The sequence below is a fragment of the Anguilla anguilla genome, chromosome 6 (assembly GCF_013347855.1).
Source record: "Anguilla anguilla isolate fAngAng1 chromosome 6, fAngAng1.pri, whole genome shotgun sequence".
NCBI lineage: Eukaryota > Metazoa > Chordata > Actinopteri > Anguilliformes > Anguillidae > Anguilla > Anguilla anguilla.
The window spans coordinates 44970133-44991762 of record NC_049206.1 but is presented as its reverse complement, the minus strand read 5'-3'; the positions used below and the strand labels follow the sequence as shown (position 1 = coordinate 44991762).

Genomic DNA, 21630 nt, shown 5'->3' with positions numbered 1-21630 from the left:
AAACAAATATCACAATAGAATAGATAACTAATTTATTGATCACGTAAGCACAGAGAAAAGAATGCTAAACTCCAGTTTAGACAAAACCAGCTGACATGAGTTTTTGAAGCCCACCTCTAAACACATTACAGTCACTCTCACACTCTGCCTGCATATCTTTGGGTACAAATCATTTCATGATTGCTTTAACACATTTTTTTAAATGGTGCCATTTTGCATGAAAGTGCTCAAAATATATATTTTTAGTAGAACCGCACCCTTTTCATGGATTTACAACTAGAATCTGTACAAAATACATGTAATTGTAAGAATTGACGAAAGTGTACAAAATTGTGCAAAATTCTTCAGGTTTAAGAAAACAAAAATCACCCAAAATATATTTTAGTTTAGTCCCTTTTTTCAGAAATACATTTTTTGGAATAGTAATAGAAGCCCAGCATAAAGTGTGGTGACTTCAGACACCTTGGCAATGAACAGCGGGAGCATTTCTGCATATGTTTTGTTACATTTGTTCTGACATAGATTTTAAAGGAAGTACACATGAATGTACATATTCAGAGAATGTGGCAAATATATTAAAATGCTGGCAAAATCTGGTAAACCTGAGGCAGTGTTGAAAAAAAGGACGAACTACTGTTTTTTTATTAGTGCAATAGCCTTTCTCTTCAAGACCATTGCTTTCTTCATATAGCTACAATTCAGTTAAAGGATTTATTGCAAAAATGCAGTGAGGTCTTTTAAGAAAATAAGATCATCCTGTAATTTTACAACCCTGCAAATCTTTGTTATGTGTGGATAAAATACATTAAAATATTTCTTGAAAGGTCAGTCAACAGGTTTTTTTGTATAAAACTAATATTTAGTACAAATTAAAATGCTCATATTTTCTTTTGAAACAAACAAAAAAACAGAAATGTATTGCTCAATAAATATATTGTCATGTAAACATTAAGCTTGGCGTAAGCTAACTTATTGCACTTATTACCAGGGTTTGGAGGACATACTGTGGTATTCCATTCAATCTCTGGAACACTGGCAAACTAGAAAGTTCTGAAGTGCTTTTTTCTGTTTCTGCTTCCAAAAGACTGGATGAAACCCGACTGTGCTTGAATAATTTAGAGAAAATTTTTTTAAAGGGTGGCTTAAATTACCTTTACCATCAAAATTCAATATACATCTTTTTCAGTAGCTGAGTGCAAATCCCTTCAACAGCAGCTGATTTTCCCCTGGTGAGCTGGACTAAGAACCAAGTTAACCAAGTAGTGCACTATGCTGGATATTTTACCCGAAATAATGACAAGGCTTGGGAATGCACTTCTGAACTGGGCAATAGAATCAGTGTTCTTTTCTGACTCAGGAGTGGAATGGAAAGGTCTCTCTCTGACTTCAAAACTATGGTTTCTGAAAGGCAAGTGTTGGTGATTGACAAAAATTGAATTCCTCTAGCTCTACATTTCAATATTAATATTTGAATCGCAATAAGGAGCATGGAAACTAACTGGGGGCAGAAAGAGGGGTTACAGTAAAGACTTATGGGAAACCTGGGCAGACAATGTAAAGCTGTGTAAAGCAGGGAAAATGCTCTCATGTAAAGATTAACAATCATTCAGTGTGAATGTTTTTAGAAATAAAGTACAGTACATGATAGAAATTAGACCCTAGCTGACAAAGCCAATCGCTTATAGATTTTCCATTAAAGATGTTGTTATTTTTATACAATACCTGCTCTGCGAGTTTCCACTATGTCTTAGCTTGTGATAACAGACTGTGGGATGGAATAGCCGGCAGGAGTCTCTGATATGCTGTGACAAATGCACTCATTTATCAGCTTGCACTCTCTTACGCTAAGAAACCACAAGAGGGTGCTATTTCATCAGCTGTAGCCATCAGCATCTCTACAGCACACCAAGAGTTATGACTGAGCCAAATCAACAAAATTCCCTCTTTAGGACCTCGCTACCAAAGCACTCATAAACAATATACAATTTTCCAAAAGTCATCTTAATATTCTCTTCCCTGGTTTGAGGATTATCAGTGTGCGTGCTAGACTTTTATATTACGGAAACACAGCAAAAAGTTGGAAATGCTAGCTTTCACATCTTACCTGACAAGGACAAAAATGAATATGTGAAGGACTACATTCTCCAGAATCCCCCCTTTGTAGGTTATAAAGTTCTCTTCCAGGACACTCTCTCATTGTTATGCTCAGATCTGTGGGGTGGAATACACATAGCCAGGCAGCCTCATCCTGCACTCCCAGCAGCTAGCATGCAACTGCATGCCCTCTCAGCCTTCTGCCCTCAGTAACAGTGCCCCCTCTGGCAGCACACAGTATTGCAGTGGGAGGCACATAGAGGAGAGTGGAGATGGGGTAGAAAAAAGTGTTTCTCCAAGAGAAAAACACAGCATCCACCACTTTTCAGTAATCTGTTTTCCTTCATCTCATCATCTCTCCTCTCAGCTGGAGAATAATGCCGCCTCCTTCTGACGCAGTCTCTCTTTCTGTTTTCAGGAAACAGACGCGACGGGTGCATTATTACTTATCTACTTAAGCTGCTACTCATACACTCATTCCATGCCTAATGTGAGATTGCAGATCAGATAGAATACCTTATGACACTGTATGTCAGTTAACATAAGTGTTTATGAATACTTATGCAGTGTTTATGAGGCCATTATGTAACCCTTTTGGGTTTGTGTCATTTGTTGGATTCTTCATAGAAAGTACATTTTCTCCTTTATTCTCTCACAGATTTAAATGGTCAGTGGTTCTATGTAGTCATATCTGAAGCGGGGGGAAATATTTCATATAATTTCCAGGGCTGACCGTCTACAGACAATTTCTAACATTGTAATAATGATAATGTTCGATGCCCATAATGAGCGGATTTCAGAACTGCACACAGTGGTAAACAAAGAAGGTGATTGGCGCCAAACATACCAGACTGTTGGGGTTGATCTTCCTGGTCTCCACCTTCTTCTCCTCAGTGATCATTTTCACTGATGCTCGTGCCGCCTTCAGCCTGCAACAGAGAGGCAGACAAAACTCAGAAACTGACAAAATGCCCCCACCTTCAGACCACTGGAACAGGACTAAATCACACCTGAAAATCTTATCCAAAACACAGGAAAGGACAAGTTTTTCTCTTCAATTTACCGTATTTTTGTGATGTAATGGTATCTTTTAATTAAACAGGACGAGTCAACTTTGACAGGAAGGGTCTCCATCTTATATGCCTTATACTAATACTCCCTTTCCGTTAGTTCCCATCAGAATCCCGCTGTTCAGCTGCACTCACCTCTCCTTGGAGATGCTTTTGCCCTCTCGTTTCCACGCAACCTTAAAGTCCCTGCAGAACTCAAACCACAACATGAAGATGAAGCTGGGAGCCACCTCCTTCTCGCTGGATTTGGGCTTCACCCCAAAGTAGTCCACCATGTCCTGAAAGCTGAAGAGATGAGGGGAACCAGGAAGAGATCAGCAAAAGAGGACAGGAGGAAGGAGGATAGAAGAGGTGGGTTATGCAATGACAGACTTTTTAGTATTACTACATTAACATAAGGAGGTTCTGTTATGTCACTTTCCAACCGTATAAAAATAGTCAGACATGATAAAGCATAGACATAATGCAAAATGATAATAAAATATTGGACTAATACATGTTTAAACCTGGCATCTCTATAATAACTTGTTGGTTGTTATAAATAGGTTGAAGCTCTATAGTTACCTTTTCTGAGCAGATGTAAGCTTATCATTCATAGCACTGTGCTCTTTTTTCCCTGAAAACAAAAAAAACCGACAAAAATATAAACATGCAGGAAATGTTAAGTGTATTTCAATTGTTTTTTTGCCTGGTTGATCACGTTATTCACCCATTGAAACAAAAGATTCCATTTTCTCCTTAAATGGCTCCAGGTGTTCCTCAGAAGAGCTCAAGCAGACCTTTTGAATTTTCTTTTCACAACCTAGGAAACCCAATTTCAAAATATTAGAGAAACAACCTTCTCATCCTGCCTTCCAGCAAAAACAGAACGTAAACAGCCTTTCCTCGAGACAGTGATATCTCATCAGGTATTCAGTAATGTACCAAATTTAAGAAACAAGAATAATTTGTACATAATAGTCCTGGTACATGTACTGTCATAAATATCATTACTTTTATATCTATCTCCTGCTGTAGCCACAGCCAATCAGCATCCACTAATAACTGTGACCACAGCTAATCAGTATATACTGATATCTCCGCCCACACCAATAGGACAAGCTGGTATCCTGCATTAAACTCTCAGCACTAAGCTACATATCATCTTCCAGCCCTGAATCTGAACTCTTCTCCTGACTACAGTGCATGAAGGAGACAGCGGTAGTATGAAGGTCGAGCCAGCGTGTCAGTAATGAATCTGGTCTGTTGCTTAATGAAGCGGAGCAGAGTTTCATTACCAGCCAGGTCCCTCTGCAGCTTCCTCAGGTCTTTGGAGAGGTCCTCAAACTTCACTTGGGCAGCAAGGGAAAGATCCTGGGGCTCCGGCAGGGGAAACGCACCCCTCTCGGTCCCTGTGTTCTGAATGAGAGAGGGGAACGGACAGAGAGAAGGACAGAGATAGCGTGAAAGAGACAAAGAGACAGTCAGAGAGAGAAAGAGAGACAGAGAGAGTGATGAGCAGATAGAGACTAGGCAGAGCCCAGTATGGCTAGTCCATCACACAGAACCATCAGGTCGGTTTCTACTTTCAACATTACCTTATCAAAGTTGCGCAAATAGTACGAGGCCACATAATCCACCAAACTGATCCGATTGTCCTAAAATAGAGAAGATAGAAAGACAAATGTGACATGGAGAATTGAAAATGAAGGCTCAAACTGTTTAAGTTTGGCCCTTAGGTAGCTTTTTCAGAGGTGCACTTGAGAAGGCGAACACGGTGGTGGTTACCCGACTCTTGACGTCCTTCAGCTTGGGCAGAATCTCCAGGCTGAAGCCGTCGGCCTGCCCCCTCGTCCTGTTCCCGCCGTTCATGTAGTTACCCAATGCCAGGATCAGCCCAATCACATCCCTCACGCTGGGCCTGTTCAACAGGCACTGGGACAGCACACACCATAAAATTAACCTTCACATTGTTACCATGGACACTGTAACCACACTGATAAGTACAGAGCCTCTGTACTTAATTTAGATCTTTGGACTTTACTTTTGGTCACACCTTCCATTACATGTACACATTAGATAGAGCATCATAAAATGTACACAATGCCTTCCTGGGCATGGCATTACTACATTCCTTTTTCATTCACAAGAAATTGCAGTGTTTTATGTTGGTTTTTCATCAGTTCATTTGAGTCACCCATACTCTGTCTGAGACAGAAGAACTAAGTGGCTCACTAGGGGAGGAGGATTGCCAGATGTGCCTTTTTCAGCCAAACTTATCACTGATGTCAGGAAGTCTCATGAGATTGACACCAGCAGGCTAGCTTTATGCTACCAACCAGCACAATACCCCTATTTCCCACCAAAGCCTCAAGCTATGAATAGAAAAATCAGATTATACTTTATGGTCTTATGGTCCATTTAATGAATGTCAAGGCCCTGGTCAGAGACAGAAGCAGAGATTTACAGCACTGCAAAAATGCTGAAGCCTTACTTTGCACATGTCAGAAATGATTTCCACTTTCCGGCAGATGGAGGACATCCCATCAGAAAACGTAGCCTGGAATATGATGCAGTGTGCTCGTTCAGAGAAGTCCGGAATCTGAGAGAGTTCGTACAGGAACCTGGAAGTGAAACAGGAAGCACAAGCATTTCTGTCACAGACAACAAGGACACACTTTTCATGAGCTCCAAACAAGCGCCAACAACTGGTCCTTTAGGAAGGTGGCATTCTGCAATAGCCAAGCTACATTTTCTAAGGGTTTAATAATCATCATCATCATCATCATCATCAATATCATCCTCATCATCATTATGTGCAGCACCAGTTATCACCACCATGATGATGATTATGAAGCCCGAAGTCTGCCCCTAGGTATGGTAAACTCTTACTGTTCTGGTTTGTCCAGCAGCTTGACCTCATCGTCCTTGGATGTTTCATAATGTTTTTTTAATTTTTCCAGCTCATCATTTTGAGCCCTCTGGGAAGCACATCAAACGCATGAAACAACAATAAAAGCAATCATAACAATCAGACTGTATCCGCACAACACAATAACCTCTAATTTACAGCAACATTCAGAAGAACTCAGCTGTCAGAACCTTTAGCTCAATGATCAAGCACAGTGCTTCCAAAACATAGCTGGTCTAGAGCAAAAGCCAAATAAAAAAGATAACTATAAAACTTGATAACAATAATCCTAAAATACATTTAGATGTCCTCTTATACTTTCTAAGTAGTGTATAGTAAAGCATACTCACATTTTCATATAAAGCTTCAATGGTCTCCAAATCCACCACAGAGTTATCCACGGTCATTACAGCTGAAAGTCAAATAAAAAATTTTTTTAAAGGGCCATTCTGTCATAAATCAATATTATTTCAAGCATTATCACTTCAAAACTGAACACAATTCTTAACTTGTGCCTGCAATATTCCTTGAGTTCATAATTTGGGATTTTTTACCCTAACATTCTGGGAATATTTTCGGAAACAGTAACTGTTGATTGGATATTCTCAGTAGCCCGTGGGGAAGAAGGACGCTGGCTCACCTTGGTGAATGTCCTTCATTTCCAGGTGTAGGCTGGAGATGAGGATCCCCACCGCCTGTGACCGCTTCCCATCCAGCAGCTTGATAATCTATAGATAAAGCAATACCAGGCTTTTAATGAAGAGATTTAAACAAACACACTGTGTTAATTCCATTTCTATCAAATTTGCGGCAAAGTATACACAATCATATTGAATTGCTAGCTAAATAACCTTAAATTAGCTAAATAACCCTAAATTATTAGGAAGTGAAGCATCAAATGCTTTAAAGATCTAGGGAGTACATCCTCGGTGTGTAAATTAACGAGCAAACTGCTGTAGAATTGGATTTGAATGCCCTAGGTATGCAGTGGAGTGGAAATTTTATTTCTTTATCCCAACAGTTATAAATACTGTCAGTCCAAGTAGTTCAGTCCAAACAGTTCATTCCAAGCATTCACACTTAACAGGAAAACAGCTGCACCTATAAAAAGGGATGTAGAAACAGGCAGTAGAACAGCCCCAAAGAATAACAACTACAGTACAGTGTACAAGGACAGAGGAAAAAAAAGCTTTTAATTATTGTACACCATGGTCATGCGAGAATGTACAGTACAGGAAACTCTTAAAGTTGATAAACTGGTTTTACTCAAGGAACTCCAAAACGTGCTAAAGGGCCTTTTTGTGGATGAATGTACGCACTTCTGACTCCTATTTCCCACAGCTGTTCATTTTGCCAGGTCTCTTTTGAAAGACATTTGAATCTCATTGAGACAGACCTGGTTAACTGAAGGTTAAATAAATTTAAAAAATTGTCATCCCACCCGCTTGACTTTGGCCTTGTTCTCATAGACTTCACAGAGTGGCTTCTTGGTTGGCTGTGGCGTGGCCTTAGAGAACAGCTCCTCAAACTCCTGGGGGTTCAGGATGTCAGGCTCTTCCAGGGAGCCCCACAGAGTGTTACAGCTGAGGAAACAGACAGACAGACAGACAGGCAGGCAGGCGTAATGATCAAGGAGGAAATTACATGCATGCGAAAACATGTGTTGTGAAAAAGAGTACAAAATCATATTTAATAACTGTGTAGTCTCATATGCAATAAATATGGTGGCAAAGTGAACATTGGAGCTCTGGTACCAGAGAATAGTCTGATACTAGAGCACTGGAGTACTGTGTCACTATAATAGATTAGTCTCTGGTAAAAGAGAGAATATGGAGGCTCGTACTTGTTGTCCGGCACCTGTATCCTGGTCCAGTAAAGGGGCTTCATGGGGCAGGCAGGCTCCACCATACGCTTCCTGGGGACCCTCCCCACTGGCGGATATATAGATATACCTCCTGTGGGAGGGGGTGGAATGGGGCCACACCCCGGTAGGGGCGGGGGGGATGGAGGGCCACACCCCGGTAGGGGCGGGGGTGGAGGGGGGCCACACCCCGGTAAGGGCGGAGGTGGAGGGGGGCCACACCCTGGAAGGGGTGGAGGTGAAGGAGGGCCACACCCCGGTAGGGGCGGAGGTGGAGGAGGGCCACACCCTGGTAGGTGTGGGGGTGGAGGGGGGGAGAGACCTGCCACAGGAAGTGAAGGAGGGAGTGGGAGTGGAGGTGGGCCCATTGACCCTGGCATAGGAGGTGGAGAAGGTGGAACATGCACTGATTGGATGGACAGTGAGTGAGGAGGTGGAGGAGGGGGCGGGGCTGACCCTGAGGCAGACTCTGCCTTGCCCATAAGACTCAGGCTGATGGAGGTGAGGTTGAGTTTTTTAGGCACGGTGGCATTGGGGGGTTGGCTGGGTTTGCGTTCCTCCTCAGGTGATTTGATGAAGGTCTCCCTGTCCGTCTGCACACACACGTTGCGGAAGGACTTGGGAAGGAGGTCATCCTCCGTGGACACGCCCACCTCCCGGCAGACGGCATGTGATTGAGCCACACTATTGGCCAGCTCTTGCTGCATCTCACTGATGGTTTCCTCCAGTTGGGAAATGGACACTGCATGCTCTCCTCGTATCTGGAAGACCTGCTGCTCAAATTCCACCTGCATGGAACGTGAGAGAGATCGGATCAGATACATATTAAGGCACACCAGTCAACAACATCAACTACAATTCGGTCACAAACACACACACACAAACAAATAATTTATTTATAGAATGGTTTACTTACACGTAACTTTTCCACTTCATCTTTGCATTCTCTCTTGAGATGCAAAAGCGCAGCCTGGTGCTCTGTGGCAAAACAAACACAGACAACACCTTGAGACCTTACGATTTAATACAAGATGCATCTCTGAGATTAAACATGCAGGACGTGTCTCTCTCTTAGATTAAACATACAGGACACTTCTGAGACTAAACATACAGGACACTTCTGAGACTAAACATACAGGACACTTCTCTGAGACTAAACATACAGGATGCGTCTCTGAGATTAAACATACAGGACATATCTCAGATTAAACATAGAGGGTACATCTCTAAGATTAAACATATAGGACATGTCTCCCTTAGATTAAACATACAGGATTTTCACACACAGCATGCATCTCTGAAATTAAATTTACAGGAAGCTTCTCTGAGATTTACCATGCAGGACGTATCTTTGAGATTTATCATGCAGGCCATATCTGAGATTTAACACACAGGACAATCTGACATTTAACATACTGTACAGGGCTATGGAGGAGGGCCTCTAGCGCTTAGTCACTTTAGAGGGCAAGCCTCCTGCTCTGGGTGGCTCTGTGTTTATTTCTCCTGGGAGTGAGACAGTATTTAAGCAACACCAATGCAAATATTTGTAGTCAAACAAAGGATAAAACAGGTGAAGGTGCAATACAGTGCAATCAATGATACTGCTGTGGAATTGGTTCCTTACCAGCCTCAGTGTACTTCAGGCCCACCTTCTCCTCCTCGTCCTTGGGCCGCGGCGGTGGCCAGACGGCCTGCAGGCGCCCTGGGGTCCGCTCCTCACTGTCTACAGGTGATGGGACCTCAGTCTAGGGCAGAGAACCAGTCAAACTGTACCACCATGATAACAAACTTACAGTATACATATATGGTAAATGCAAAATGATAAATGAAGATACATGTGCATATATTAACTACAGTTTTTTTTTTTTTTTTTAACCACGGATGACCTAATACTTTTGGCCTGTACTGTGTGGAGGCAGTAGTCTATGGTGGTGTCCTGCCATAGAAACTATTGTAAAATTGTACCACGACAACAGAAAGAACTCAATGCAGCTCGAAAAAAACAACAAACAAGTTCCCCTGACTACAGTGAAACGGTAACTATGATTTGTGGTCTAAAAGGATGTGCGTCTGCCTTTAACCAATCTTTCGGTCCAATGTTGATGGTGCTTGGCCCACTGGAGTCTTTTCTCGTTAATGGCACATAGCAAGGGCTTTTTCGCAGATACACATCCCTTTAGACCAGCAGATCATAGTTGCTGTTATACTGCAGTCAGGGGAACTTGTTTCTTTCTAGTTCTTCCTATAGTTGTGGTAGTATTATGATGGTTTCACTTGCTAGACAACACAAGATATTTGTCTTCTGCCTCTTGATCTTTCTGGTCTTCTCATGTTAACGTTACAGACCAAACATTTATTTTCCCCAGCACATCTAAGCCTAACTCCTGCCATATTTCTTTGCAACTTAAGTGCCTATTTTACATGTACTACAGGCTAAACATAATAGGCTACCTGTGGTTTAAAAAAGACTTAAGGTAGATAACATTTCACTCAATTTAAATTGTTTGTGTGTGAAAACATACATATCTATTATCGGCATACTAAAACACAAGTGTAATGTATTTTCTGTATGAGATCTTACAAATAATATGCAGTGCAGATCAAATATATTCTACAAAATAAGCACACGGAATTCTGGAAATAGCTAAATATCAGCATTTTAAAATATATGCTAGTCAGGATTTTATCATTACTAAAAAGCCATCCTCTTCAATTATACCTCCAGCACTATTTCAATATAGATGCAACAGATCCTACTAATTCACTGAAAAAACAGCTTCATGAACAGCAGAGGTGCGCATGTGCACACACACGCATACACAAATAAAGATGAATAAAACAAAGTGTTTTCCTTTTAAAAAAAATGCTACTAGTAAATTAATTATCCAGATATATGGCAGTATAAGGAATCAAACAATGGATGGAGAAGCACAATTGTATTTGGTTGAACCTTTAAATTGTTTACCCAGATATGAAGTATAATACATGTATGAGAGCATGTATGCATAAACATAAAGAGAACCCTAGGGGTATTAAGTATCATTCTGTCTCGCCTGTCCAACTCCATGCAAACATGGAATGTGTCACTCAACATGCTATTCTTACTTAAATACAGCTCAAGTAAATGTGGCACCACAGGGAAGAAAGAATAGTATCAAACGGCAGTTAAGTCACCAGTGTACAATCAAGCAAAAAAAGGTTGATGAGAAATAAAAGAAAGCATTGCTCCAAAACAGATCATTACTTGCATTCCAATTGCAAGCATTCATACCAAACCTGAGCCGGGAGAGACACATACATTTGACTGCCCGAGGGCTTTATGTTCAGGAGTAGCGGGTTTGGAGGGCGATCTATCGAAGATAGCCCGGAGCAGCTCCTGTTCATTCCTCATCTTCTCCCTCACAGCCTGCAGGTCTGGGGGCTCCACCCGCCGCTTGACAGATTTGGGGGTGAAGAAAGATTTGAAGGCTTCGAAAGCCGTCTCTGCGCCGGTGGCTTTGGTTCCGTCCTCTGGTAGGGCTGCCTCTTTGCCCTCCACCGCCGGCTCCTCCGCCGCCTCTTCCGTGGGCTCCTCCGCGAGCTCCTCTACGAGCTCCTCCGTGGGCTCCTTCACAGGCTCCTTGGGGTCACCTCTGTCTTCATCATCATTTGGGGACTCCTTCTTATCCAGGCTGAAGATCTGGCTCAGTTGCATCAGCAGGGTGCCCTTGCCCACTGCAGATGCCTTGGCCTCCCGCCTCAGGCCCAGAGGCTCAGAGAAAAGCCTTCTTATGGGGGGCTTTTTCAGGCTGAACTTCACAGCTCCCCTCTCCTCCCCCCTCTGTAGCACCCTCAGTCCCAGAGGGTATAGGCCAGGAAGCTGGAGGGGCCTATCCACAGGGCTGCTGGGGGCCAGGGCACCGCCCCGGAAGGAGGACCTCGAGGAAAAGTCTGCCGTTGGGCTGCTTAGTTGAGGGAGTGTGGATGCCGGCTCCATTTCAGTAGAGAAGCAACCCTGACTCGACTGCCCTTCCTTATCCTCCGAGGGGCATTCCTCCTCATCATACTGGCTGGCAGGGGCAAACCCCATGGGGTCAGGGGCCTCTCCAGGTTCTGCTCCAGAAGGGGTCGGGTCTCCAGGGAACTCGCACGGGCCCAGGCTGACGGGAGACCCATCGGCAGGACAATCTGACCCAATGTCATCCGCATTTACCACATCCGCACCTACAGGCACACAAACTTGGTCTCCCGCAGTGGGAGACAGTTGGTCAGGTGCACACACCCAGTCTCCTGCAGTAGTGGGACATTGATCTGAGGCTGGTAAGGCCATCTGAATCTCAGCAGGCGGTTCAGTCAGGGCAGGTGTGAGAGAACGATCTACAGCTGCTCTGGGGGAATGCTCAGATGGGCAGGGGGGTCCAGTTGGCAGGGCAGAGGGGAGGGAGGTGTGTAAACTGCAGGTGTCCATGGATGCAGCAGTGGGGGTGGGATCAGAGGTAACTGGCTCTCTCTGAGCGGTAGGCAGATACCCTTCTGTTTCCTGGGGAGGTTCCATACTCTTAGAACCTTTTTCCAGGTAAATCTGAAATTCAAATACACGTACATCCTCCGCCTCTTCTTCCTTGATGTTCTGATCCAATGTCCCACTGTTAGTCTCAATTGCAGCTCCACACGAGTCTGAGATTTGCTTAACCCTCCCTCCATCCTCTTCTGAGGGGCGGGGCTTCCTGTGACTGTTAACTTGTTCTGATTGGACCAGCCCACTCCCCTCCTCATCCTCTGTCTCCGTGTCACTGTGGATCTCCACCAGGCGCACCTGCACCAGATCGGAATCCACCACACCCTGCGCATAGTCTCCGCCCTCCTCTGTGTCTGTGGTGCCAGGATCCCCGTTTTCACCTTGCCTATCCGCCCCATTTCTCAGGTTACCTTCCTTGATGGGATCATCATTCCCTTTATCGACACCATTACTTGTTTTCTTGGCTGGCAAATTCCGGAAAGCCGTAAGTACCGCATTCTCCTCTGCCTGCTTCTGCGTCTCCTGTTTCTCGGGACGCACAAAGAGGGTGGAAATTTTGTCCAGAAAGGAGCCAGGTGGATATTTTCCTTCAGTATTTTTTCCACCATTTACATTCTCCATTTTTATAATGGTTTCCAAAACCAAGTGCAATCGTCAAACCAACTTCAGTCAAGCTTCATTTACTCTTTTGCATAACACTCTCAAAGAACATAAACATTCTTAGCCAACATTTGTCTCTTTTTTTCCAAAACCAAGAAAAGCCAAGAGTTAATCAAGAACAGTGCAACATTCAACAGATCTGACGCACATCTGTACACCTCTACCAGTCCCAGTTGAGTTGCTCCTGTTCCCACTCTTCTGTTTGATAAAAGCTCTTTTTCAGTCCGATTCCTCTGGTGCTCCATTCTACATCTCCAGCGAGGCTAGAAAAAAAGCATTTTAGCAAAAGTGTCGTAATCCCTTTGGCAAAGTGCAGGCAGCAGTCTAGTCCTAAAAAAAAATCTAAAAACAGAAGAATTTGAAGAGGAAAGCCTTTCCCAACAAATGTATTTTAGCTGGCAGGAAACATATGTTTCAGAAAGTCCAAAAGCGTGGCAGAGAAGTAGAGCCTCGCTGGGACTGAAGTTTCTGGCAGTATGGAAAAACCTCCCAGGGAGAGAGAGAGAGAGAGAGAGAGAGAGAGAGAGAGGCGGGAACTTTGGCTTGTAGGAACCGCAGGAGGAGAAAACTGCTGTGAGTCAGACCACGAGGTCAGGCGACGAGAACGCTTTCAGCCCTTTTCCCTCGGGACACAGACGTGGCGCAGTCAGTGGGCGGATAGGGCACGGCTAGCGGTTAACACTCAGTCAGGGCTGCTCTGCTTACTCCTGGGACAGGATCTCTCTCTCTCCTCAGGTGTCGGTGTCCTACCGGCTCTGCTCCTGCCCGAAAAGTTTCGGAAAAAGATACGGGGAGGCGGTCCGCTCCCACACGGCCCCTCCCCCAGCTCTGAAAAGCTGCTAATATTTTGTTACTGCCGCAGGTACAGAGCTCACCACACCCCAGCTGCAGAATAAACAGTAAGAGCGGGGCTGCTAATCTGCCTCTGGTCAGATGGACTGGGTGGTGCTCTTCTCCCACACTTGACAACAGACCGCTAAGCTGTTTTGCGATTAGCCCTGCGCAGTCTACTTACCTTAAATCTCATTTACTGCAAGCAGACTAATATAACGTTGCTCCCTTTTTAAACAATATCATAAGCACTGCTCAAAGAATTAAAGTTTTTCCTAAGAACTCCCAGTTCTAAATGCTAACAATTTTGGAAATATAAACAGCTTTCAAATGTTTTTTTTACATTTAAGGAAAACTCAGTCTATGTGAATGATGATCTTTGGCACAACAAGCAATTAGGTAATTTAATTGTGGACATCTCTCTCTCTCACACACACACACACACACACACACACACACACACAAGCACATACAGTACTCACACTTATATGACCATGGCCAAACGATCATGTTTTGCTGTTTTTCAGGCCAACAGAGCGTTGCAGACCAAAAGAATGGGTCATTGTGTTTATCTAAAGAAGATAATTAGGTTTATGCTGTTGTATAAATACTGGTTTGTTCATACACCGAGTTTGACAATATCTTGTGGTAAGCAGCAGTGTTGAGATCCAGGGCTACGCTGGATTGAATGCTGAGTACCATACCGCAGGGCTCTTTCCTCTATTTAGATGACTGACAGTTGGCAAATGGTTTTGGGGCTGGGCCAAAAAGTGTTGTTTCCGAGCCTTTTTAATGAAATGAAAATAAAGTCAGGTTACCCACTGAAGGAAAGTGAAGAGAAAGAATGCGTATAATGTTCTGATAACTCTATATGTCTCTTTTACTCGTGGAAAAGAAATATCTCTGGGAAATCTTATCATGCAAGAAATGATAAGTTCCAAACAATGAACTCTCCTTGAAGAGTACATTCTACCCCAGAATATTCACTTACATTACTGAATTCATTATGTGCTTAGGAGACAGCCTTTCCTACAGGTACTAGGATAGCTTCACAAGAGTAATTCACTGCAAATGGAACAACAACAGCACCCTGCCTAAGACTATAACCTAGACTATTACTTTGGCTGTAATTGGGTCCTGGCAAAGTTCCTAAAGTTGTACAGCACACTAATGCCCCAACTTCTATAGATGTAGCTTCCTCAGCCCCCCGTGTCACCTCACAATGCCTGCTCAGACACACACGTCTCTGATTCACTGCCAGCCCCTTCCTATTCACAAATAACTTAAGTGAAAACCGGGCTAAGCTTACCTCTGAGGATTACAATGACCTCTTAAAGTCATTAAGGGGTTAAGAGAAAGTAAGAGGTTTACATCTCTCTTGTATGGCTGAGCATGTGCATGCGTGTGTGTGTCCAGGTACGAGTGTGAACGCATGCTTTTTTTTTTTTTGCAAGCGTACCCGTACATCAAATAGTGAGTTAATGCATCCCAGAGTGAAGAACTGCTTCATGTTCACTGAACACAAGCTGTAGCAACACAAGCACAGGCCTGAGAGCTAACTCACTCATGCTCAGGACACAGTTGAAACGCACGGCTCAGCCAGTCACAGGCAGCACAGAGCCAGACGCAAAGCCGGAGAGAGACCGGAGCTCTGTCACAAATCCTCTCCATTCACACCCACAAACAGCACTGTACAGACACAGATCTACACCATTCATACAGAGACCTGCAGTACTGGCACAGACCTAAACAACCAAAACACATGAGATTGATATCTTTTATCCGAAGATCTGAAAAAGTATAATGTCACAGGCTGTAAAAACATGTAATCCAACACGCCGTGAACTAGAAAGACTAAGCCTAATGCTTGTACTCTAAATTGATACAGAATGGTGCAGTGATGAGTTATGCTGAGGAATATGATTTTACAAATTTGGAGAAAATACACGATCAGGGGAAAACAAGATAGCATTCCCATAAAGTTGGCGTGCAGAACGAATAGGCTGGCAGGCTGGAAGTGATGGAAGTGAGAAAACACACCTAAACCATAAAGTAGCATCACTTCAAAACATTCTGTGCCCTTTAAAGAAAGGCCTTTTTATCGTCTAATATACTGTAGTACACTGCCTGTTGTGTTTATAAATGAATCTCTGAATTATCACAGTACAATACTTTATAAATCCTCTACACTACTCTATTCTGAATAAATCAGAGTAACAAACCTCAACCTAGGATTTCAGCTTCAAAACTGAAAGTATAGTTGCTGGGATGGAGATAGATGGCATCTCATTCTCCAGTCAAATTCCAATGCAAACACTGTAATAAGTAAACATGCCACACATTGTTGTTTCAGGTCTGCACATTTCCACAAACACATCTATGCACTGCAGGCACTGACAGCAGGGTTTATCTCACACCAACAGACAGAGAGAGCCCACTAAACCGAAACGCACAAATCGAGCTGATTGGCAATTATTTGCAAAATACAGAACTGACAGTATATTAATAACAAACATATAAATAACACCAGGAACTAAATAATATAAATCTAAAATATATATATAAAATGGCTGCCAAACATTTTCTCTCACTACACCTTCTAAATATGTAATGCTCAAACACAATTGCATCCCATTGTTGCAGAGTCTCTATTGAGCAAAAAACTGGGATGGGAGCCCCACGCTATACAAACTGCCAGCCGAGGCACCCTACGGCCTGCCACCTCAGCTGTGCCGCCACTGCCCGGGAATACTGTACCCCGGGCACTGGCAGATTGGCAGATTCAGAGAAGCCACTTTTGAGAAATGAGAGGGAGCGCCATGCAGCTTGAAACTCTCCCTCTGCGGGCGACCACATCTCCAATGAAACCACCCTTGCCAGAGTTGGCACTATTTAGGCAGTTACAAAACTTGCCATGAAGTCAGAGAGCAGTGTACTCAGAGAAAACAGAAAACTGGTTCTGCAAACAGGCAAAATACACTTTAGCTACTTAAATATTATGCGTCTAAAAATGGCACTCTTGGGTAGAAATACTACATAGCACAAGCATTCATTACATGAATACATATGTTTCTGTAGGTAATTCAAAATATAAGGTCATAGCAATAGTATGTAAAGTAATTTAAATCTTGTCAGACAAATTTGCTACAAATTCCAAAATAATTGACTGTGGGTCTCTCAATGATAGAGAGGGGGGCCTGGTTCCTGAATGTGATTCAGTATAAAGGGATGTAATGGATGGCGTAAATCTTCTGAAATATTCACAAGAGAGGTCAATTACTTCACAAATGAGGCAGTTGGAGAAGCATAATTCCCTGAGCTAAACAGTGATGAAAGAATCCTCCCTGACATTTTTTTTCACAATTCTCAAGACTCACTCCGACAGGAGCATTAACTCATGATGGAGACGTGCATATTTTCCTGTAATATCTGATAGACTCACTGAAAGAAGCTGAAGGAGCAGGGGCTCCACGAATAGGGCCAATACTGGCTGAAGGTTACTGGGTTGGCAGGGTGGCTATTGGCAAACACTTCTGGGTGGAGCTACACTCACGGTCAGGTCCAGGCTGGAGCTGGCGATGTCATATTCTAGCGGTGTGATTCTCTGGAAGTCCAGGTGATCTGGGCGGGTGACACAGGACCTGCTCTTCTCCCCATCCAATGGCCAAACATCCTCTAAAAAAAAATCTACAGTCATGAACTGTGTTTCCAAAAACAACATGTGAAGTACTCATGTAACCTATAAAATAATCCCACTGAGTGTTCAGTTCAAATGGTAAAATCACATGTGATTTACAAGGGATGGTTGAAGGATTCTGATAAAAATAAAGAAGCTTACAAAATGTAAACACATCCACATTTTTTTGTAACACAGAGCTAAGCATAATACACTAAATAGAAAGGGTTCTAAAAGACTTCTCTAAGTCTCCATAGGGGAACTATCTAGTTCAAGGGTTCTTTGCCATACAAAATGGTTTAATCTGGAAGCACTCACACTTTTCACAGAGAGTTCCTTAACTAAAGTTTCCCTATGGAGCCAACCCAAATAAACCTTTTTTTATACACTAACAGATTAAGCATAGATGTAAAATGTCTTGTGATGTGTAATAATATTTTTGTGTGGTGTGGTTTGATTGGAATCGATACCTCAGTCAGACTGGACAATATTATACTCTCCCTATTTTTTCAGGAGCCTTTCCCTGGAGGTCACCACATATATTAAAGGATAAAGGTCAACATTACACCAGTTCTTTATATATTTCTTAGCGTGACTAAATTATAACAAAATGTGTTCCTTCAGTTGGTTTGAATGTAAAAACAAACAAGGTCCTACTACCCCTCCCCCTCTCCTCTCCTTCTAAAAATGCAACGGAGCCCCTGAGTGAATCTCCTTTCTGCCAAGCTTAGGAAAGAGGGACACAGCAAATTAAAGGTGACAAAGGTCACTCCGTGAGACGTAAACAATCTCCTGACTGTTTTCCACAAGCGCCGAGGCAGGCAGTTACCAGGATAACACACGTTGCGCTTGGACCAGACACCAGGAATCCCTGCCAGCCCTGGTATAAAAATGGTTGTGTACACAGAGCTCAATCAATGAACCAATTCTTACTATCCCCGGGATGTTTTAGCAAGTCTTAAAGGGTCAAAAGAAAGGCCACTCCAAGTTTGGTCATTGCAGGCCCCCAGAATCTTTTACCCACAGCACTGGACTGGGTAGCAGTAAATCGAGTAGACAGCAGTCAAGTCACTGGGGACTGGGTGTTGAGTTTTCAGACTAGTGCTGAACTTCTTCCATTCATACTAAATTTTTGAAGTGTTTTCTGCAAAGTGTTATTTCTTTTCATTTTAAATTTTAGTATACTGATCTCTAAAATAAAAGAAAGATAAAAATACATTTGTACCAATGACAAGCGTATTGTTTTAAACAATTGAACAACAGTGCCATCCCCAGGATCACAACTGGTACTGCAGCTGACTGAGGGTCTACAGTCCTGCTGGGAATCCACAACAGTGGGACTTTAATGAGACACCTGTAGCACAGATCTACAATGATTCCACCTCAAAACTAAAACTAAAACTAAAACAAAAACACAGAGACAGCAGTATTTCAAGCAGCACCAGGGAAAGCCTTATCACGACACAGTCACATCACTGCCTCTGTGTGGGCATCTAAGAAATTCACACAGAGCAAAACAGTACTTACCAGTTTTAATATGTGAGAAATACACTTTTTACAGCAAACAGCTTTAAAACATTTCTATAATTTTTCAATAAACACGCCTTCTGAATTTAAGGTGTGTGCATTTGTGAGGGGGATTTTAAATTAACTTCAAATGATCTATTCACTCATTTTAGAGTTTAATGGATGGTTGTTCAATACACTTGAAGTATTATCAGTAAGACATTCTCCATGGATCACCAAGCCTCTTTTGCTTACAAATTGAGAGCAGCTCACCCCCCTGACAGCCCACAGACAGACAAAAATGGAATGTGATGCAAACCCTTGTCACTGTCCAGTTCAGCAATGCATCAGTCACATAACAGACTCTGTCTGTCTTCATCAATTACGGACTCCAAATCAGCATAGAGCCAGGAGAGCAGAAGCCATGGATAGAGGGGGTGGGATTACTGAAGGTCATGTGATGCTTATGTTTGAGTGAGTGAGTGAAAGCAAAGGAGAGAGATCAATGCAGTGCTAATGAACCACTGCTGTGGCCATCAGATCGTGCTTTCCAAAGTAACACCTGTTTTGAGCCTGCAGAGTGAACCAACTCAGGTGATCACCTTGCCAACTGCTCACCCACAAGCCCACAACATGGCTCTTTCTGTCACCATAACTAAAAAAAAATAAAAAACATATCTCACAAGAGAACATTAGTGTTCCCGAGCCATTACATTTCCAGTCCAGTTTTAACAATAAAATACTGGAGTTGTTTATGTTCATGAAACAGCTCAATCCAAATTGATTCCAAAAGACCTCACCTGCCATCAATTTCAGCATAACTAGGGCCACCATTTTGTCTCCACCATGTGAGCTGCAGCTATTTAAACTTATATTTCAATATTTGTCCTCCAGGAGTTCCCACAGGCACTCCAACCGCACAGTCAAGTGACTAATCATACAACTGAGTTTCTGATTGAGACTTGAGATAAAAACAATTTAGGCAATCTAGGGAGAATCGGGAAGGAAAGTGAACATGCATGGAAGTTTAAATGTTACAAAAATGATGTCTTTGAGCCAGTGGTCCTCACTCCTGGTCCTGGAGAGCTGCAGGGTGTGCTGGCTTTCATTGTAACTTGATCAGTTAAAGCAGTTGATTACACAGGAAACTTAGGTCACCTGGTTTCTTGCAGCTAAATGAGTCACTGATCTTAAGGGGAAACAAAAACAAAAAGCAGACTCTGTGGCCCTCCAGCACCAGGATTGAGTATCACAATAGTAAAAAGAATAAAGGCAACCATATAAAACAGGTCAAAATAGTCCAATCGTATACAAAAAGGGCTGGTGTAGGTTTTTGTTTTAGCCCAGCACTAAGGCACCTGATTCTACTTAAAGACTTGATTGAAGATCATGATTAGTTAATTAGTTGAATCATTCTTTTCTTTTTTTTTTACTTTTTTGCATGTTAAATGTTATATAACAGTTCTCATTTTTAATATGGGCATTTCCCACTGCTTAAAACAAAACCTATCATGGCCCTGTACACTTAAAAATACTATAGCATTTCCACGATAGTAATCAAACTGAATTTAACACGTTAATCTTGCTTGAAATCATTGCTGTAAATCATTGTCTGTGTTTAACCACTTGCAATTACTTTATATAAACTTAAATTATTGAGGTGGAGCAAATGGGATAATTGCTTGAAAAGGGGCTTGACAAAAACGCTATTGCGACCTCTAGCTGGCGGAGGACTGAAGTACCACGCAAGAAAAGGAGAAGACAAACTAAATTAACAGCAAATACAGTATGCAAGGGTAGCAGTTGTCAATTTCTGGTTAAGAGCAGCAAATATAAAAATCCTACGCATAGGCTTCATGAAGACACTGTCCTCAATTCACCAAAACAGTACAGACTGTTAGATTATGAAATGTCAGAAGGGATTAAACACAAACATACTTCTCACTCTTTCACACTGTCGCCTCTCTCTCTGTATCTCTCTCTCGTTCATACACACACACACACACACACACGTGCGCACACACACAACCAAATAGCACCGACCCACATTGTCATCTCAGTCTAATCTCAAGGCTATACGTATTTTTTCTGAATGGCCCAGTGACCTGTGAAATATTCCTGGAGTAAATCCAATTTGAGTGGCAGGCTTGAGCATTTGAGAGCAGGGGTTTCATGTCCTGAATGACTGCTGCAGCTCGACACCTGCTGCAGGGAGCCAGTGTGCTTATTCACTCCATCACTGTGAACACAAGAACATGTACACATGCGCACGCACACACACACACACACACACACACACACACACACACACACCACATGCAAATGCATACACACACATACACACACATGCAAATGCGCACACACACCATACACACAGAAACACACACACATGCAGATGCACACACACACACACACACACACACACACACACATGCAAATGCACACACACACACTCACCACACGCACAGACACACGCACAGACACACGCACATACACACACACATGTTCATGTAGGCACACATGTAACCCTGGGATCAGTTGTCA

At 42.8% G+C, this 21630-nt stretch overlaps 1 protein-coding gene across 2 annotated transcripts; it reads right to left on the bottom strand.

The window, feature by feature from the left end:
- Positions 1–9: 9 nt before the first annotated feature.
- LOC118230629 (formin-like) lies at positions 10–20140 on the bottom strand. 2 transcript variants are annotated; one of them, XM_035423801.1, is made up of 18 exons: positions 19887–20140; positions 17458–17579; positions 9540–9660; positions 8832–8893; positions 7898–8703; positions 7496–7637; positions 6695–6782; positions 6405–6466; positions 6036–6124; positions 5638–5767; positions 4932–5078; positions 4742–4801; positions 4442–4562; positions 3874–3966; positions 3729–3780; positions 3300–3449; positions 2942–3023; positions 10–2502 (listed from the first exon to the last, which is right to left on the bottom strand). In XM_035423801.1, exons 1-18 carry the CDS (start codon positions 19918–19920, stop codon positions 2458–2460), a joined length of 2406 nt encoding a protein of 801 aa, XP_035279692.1. In that variant the 5' UTR covers positions 19921–20140; the 3' UTR covers positions 10–2457. The 2 variants fall into 2 exon arrangements, with proteins under 2 accessions (XP_035279692.1, XP_035279691.1); XM_035423800.1 differs by lacking the exons at positions 17458–17579; positions 19887–20140 and adding an exon at positions 11214–13570.
- Between the last annotated feature and the right edge of the window lie 1490 nt (positions 20141–21630).

Bases quoted from the DNA above. Each gene is read 5' to 3' on its own strand.
- LOC118230629 (XM_035423800.1), bottom strand. From the start codon at position 13,034: ATGGAGAATGTAAATGGTGGAAAAAATACTGAAGGAAAATATCCACCT. The intron at 5,079-5,637 runs GTAAGGCTTCAG...GTGCTGTCCCAG, and splicing joins TCATTTCTGACATGTGCAAA to TGCCTGTTGAACAGGCCCAG. The intron at 4,802-4,931 runs GTAACCACCACC...TCTCTATTTTAG, and splicing joins TGAAGGACGTCAAGAGTCGG to GACAATCGGATCAGTTTGGT.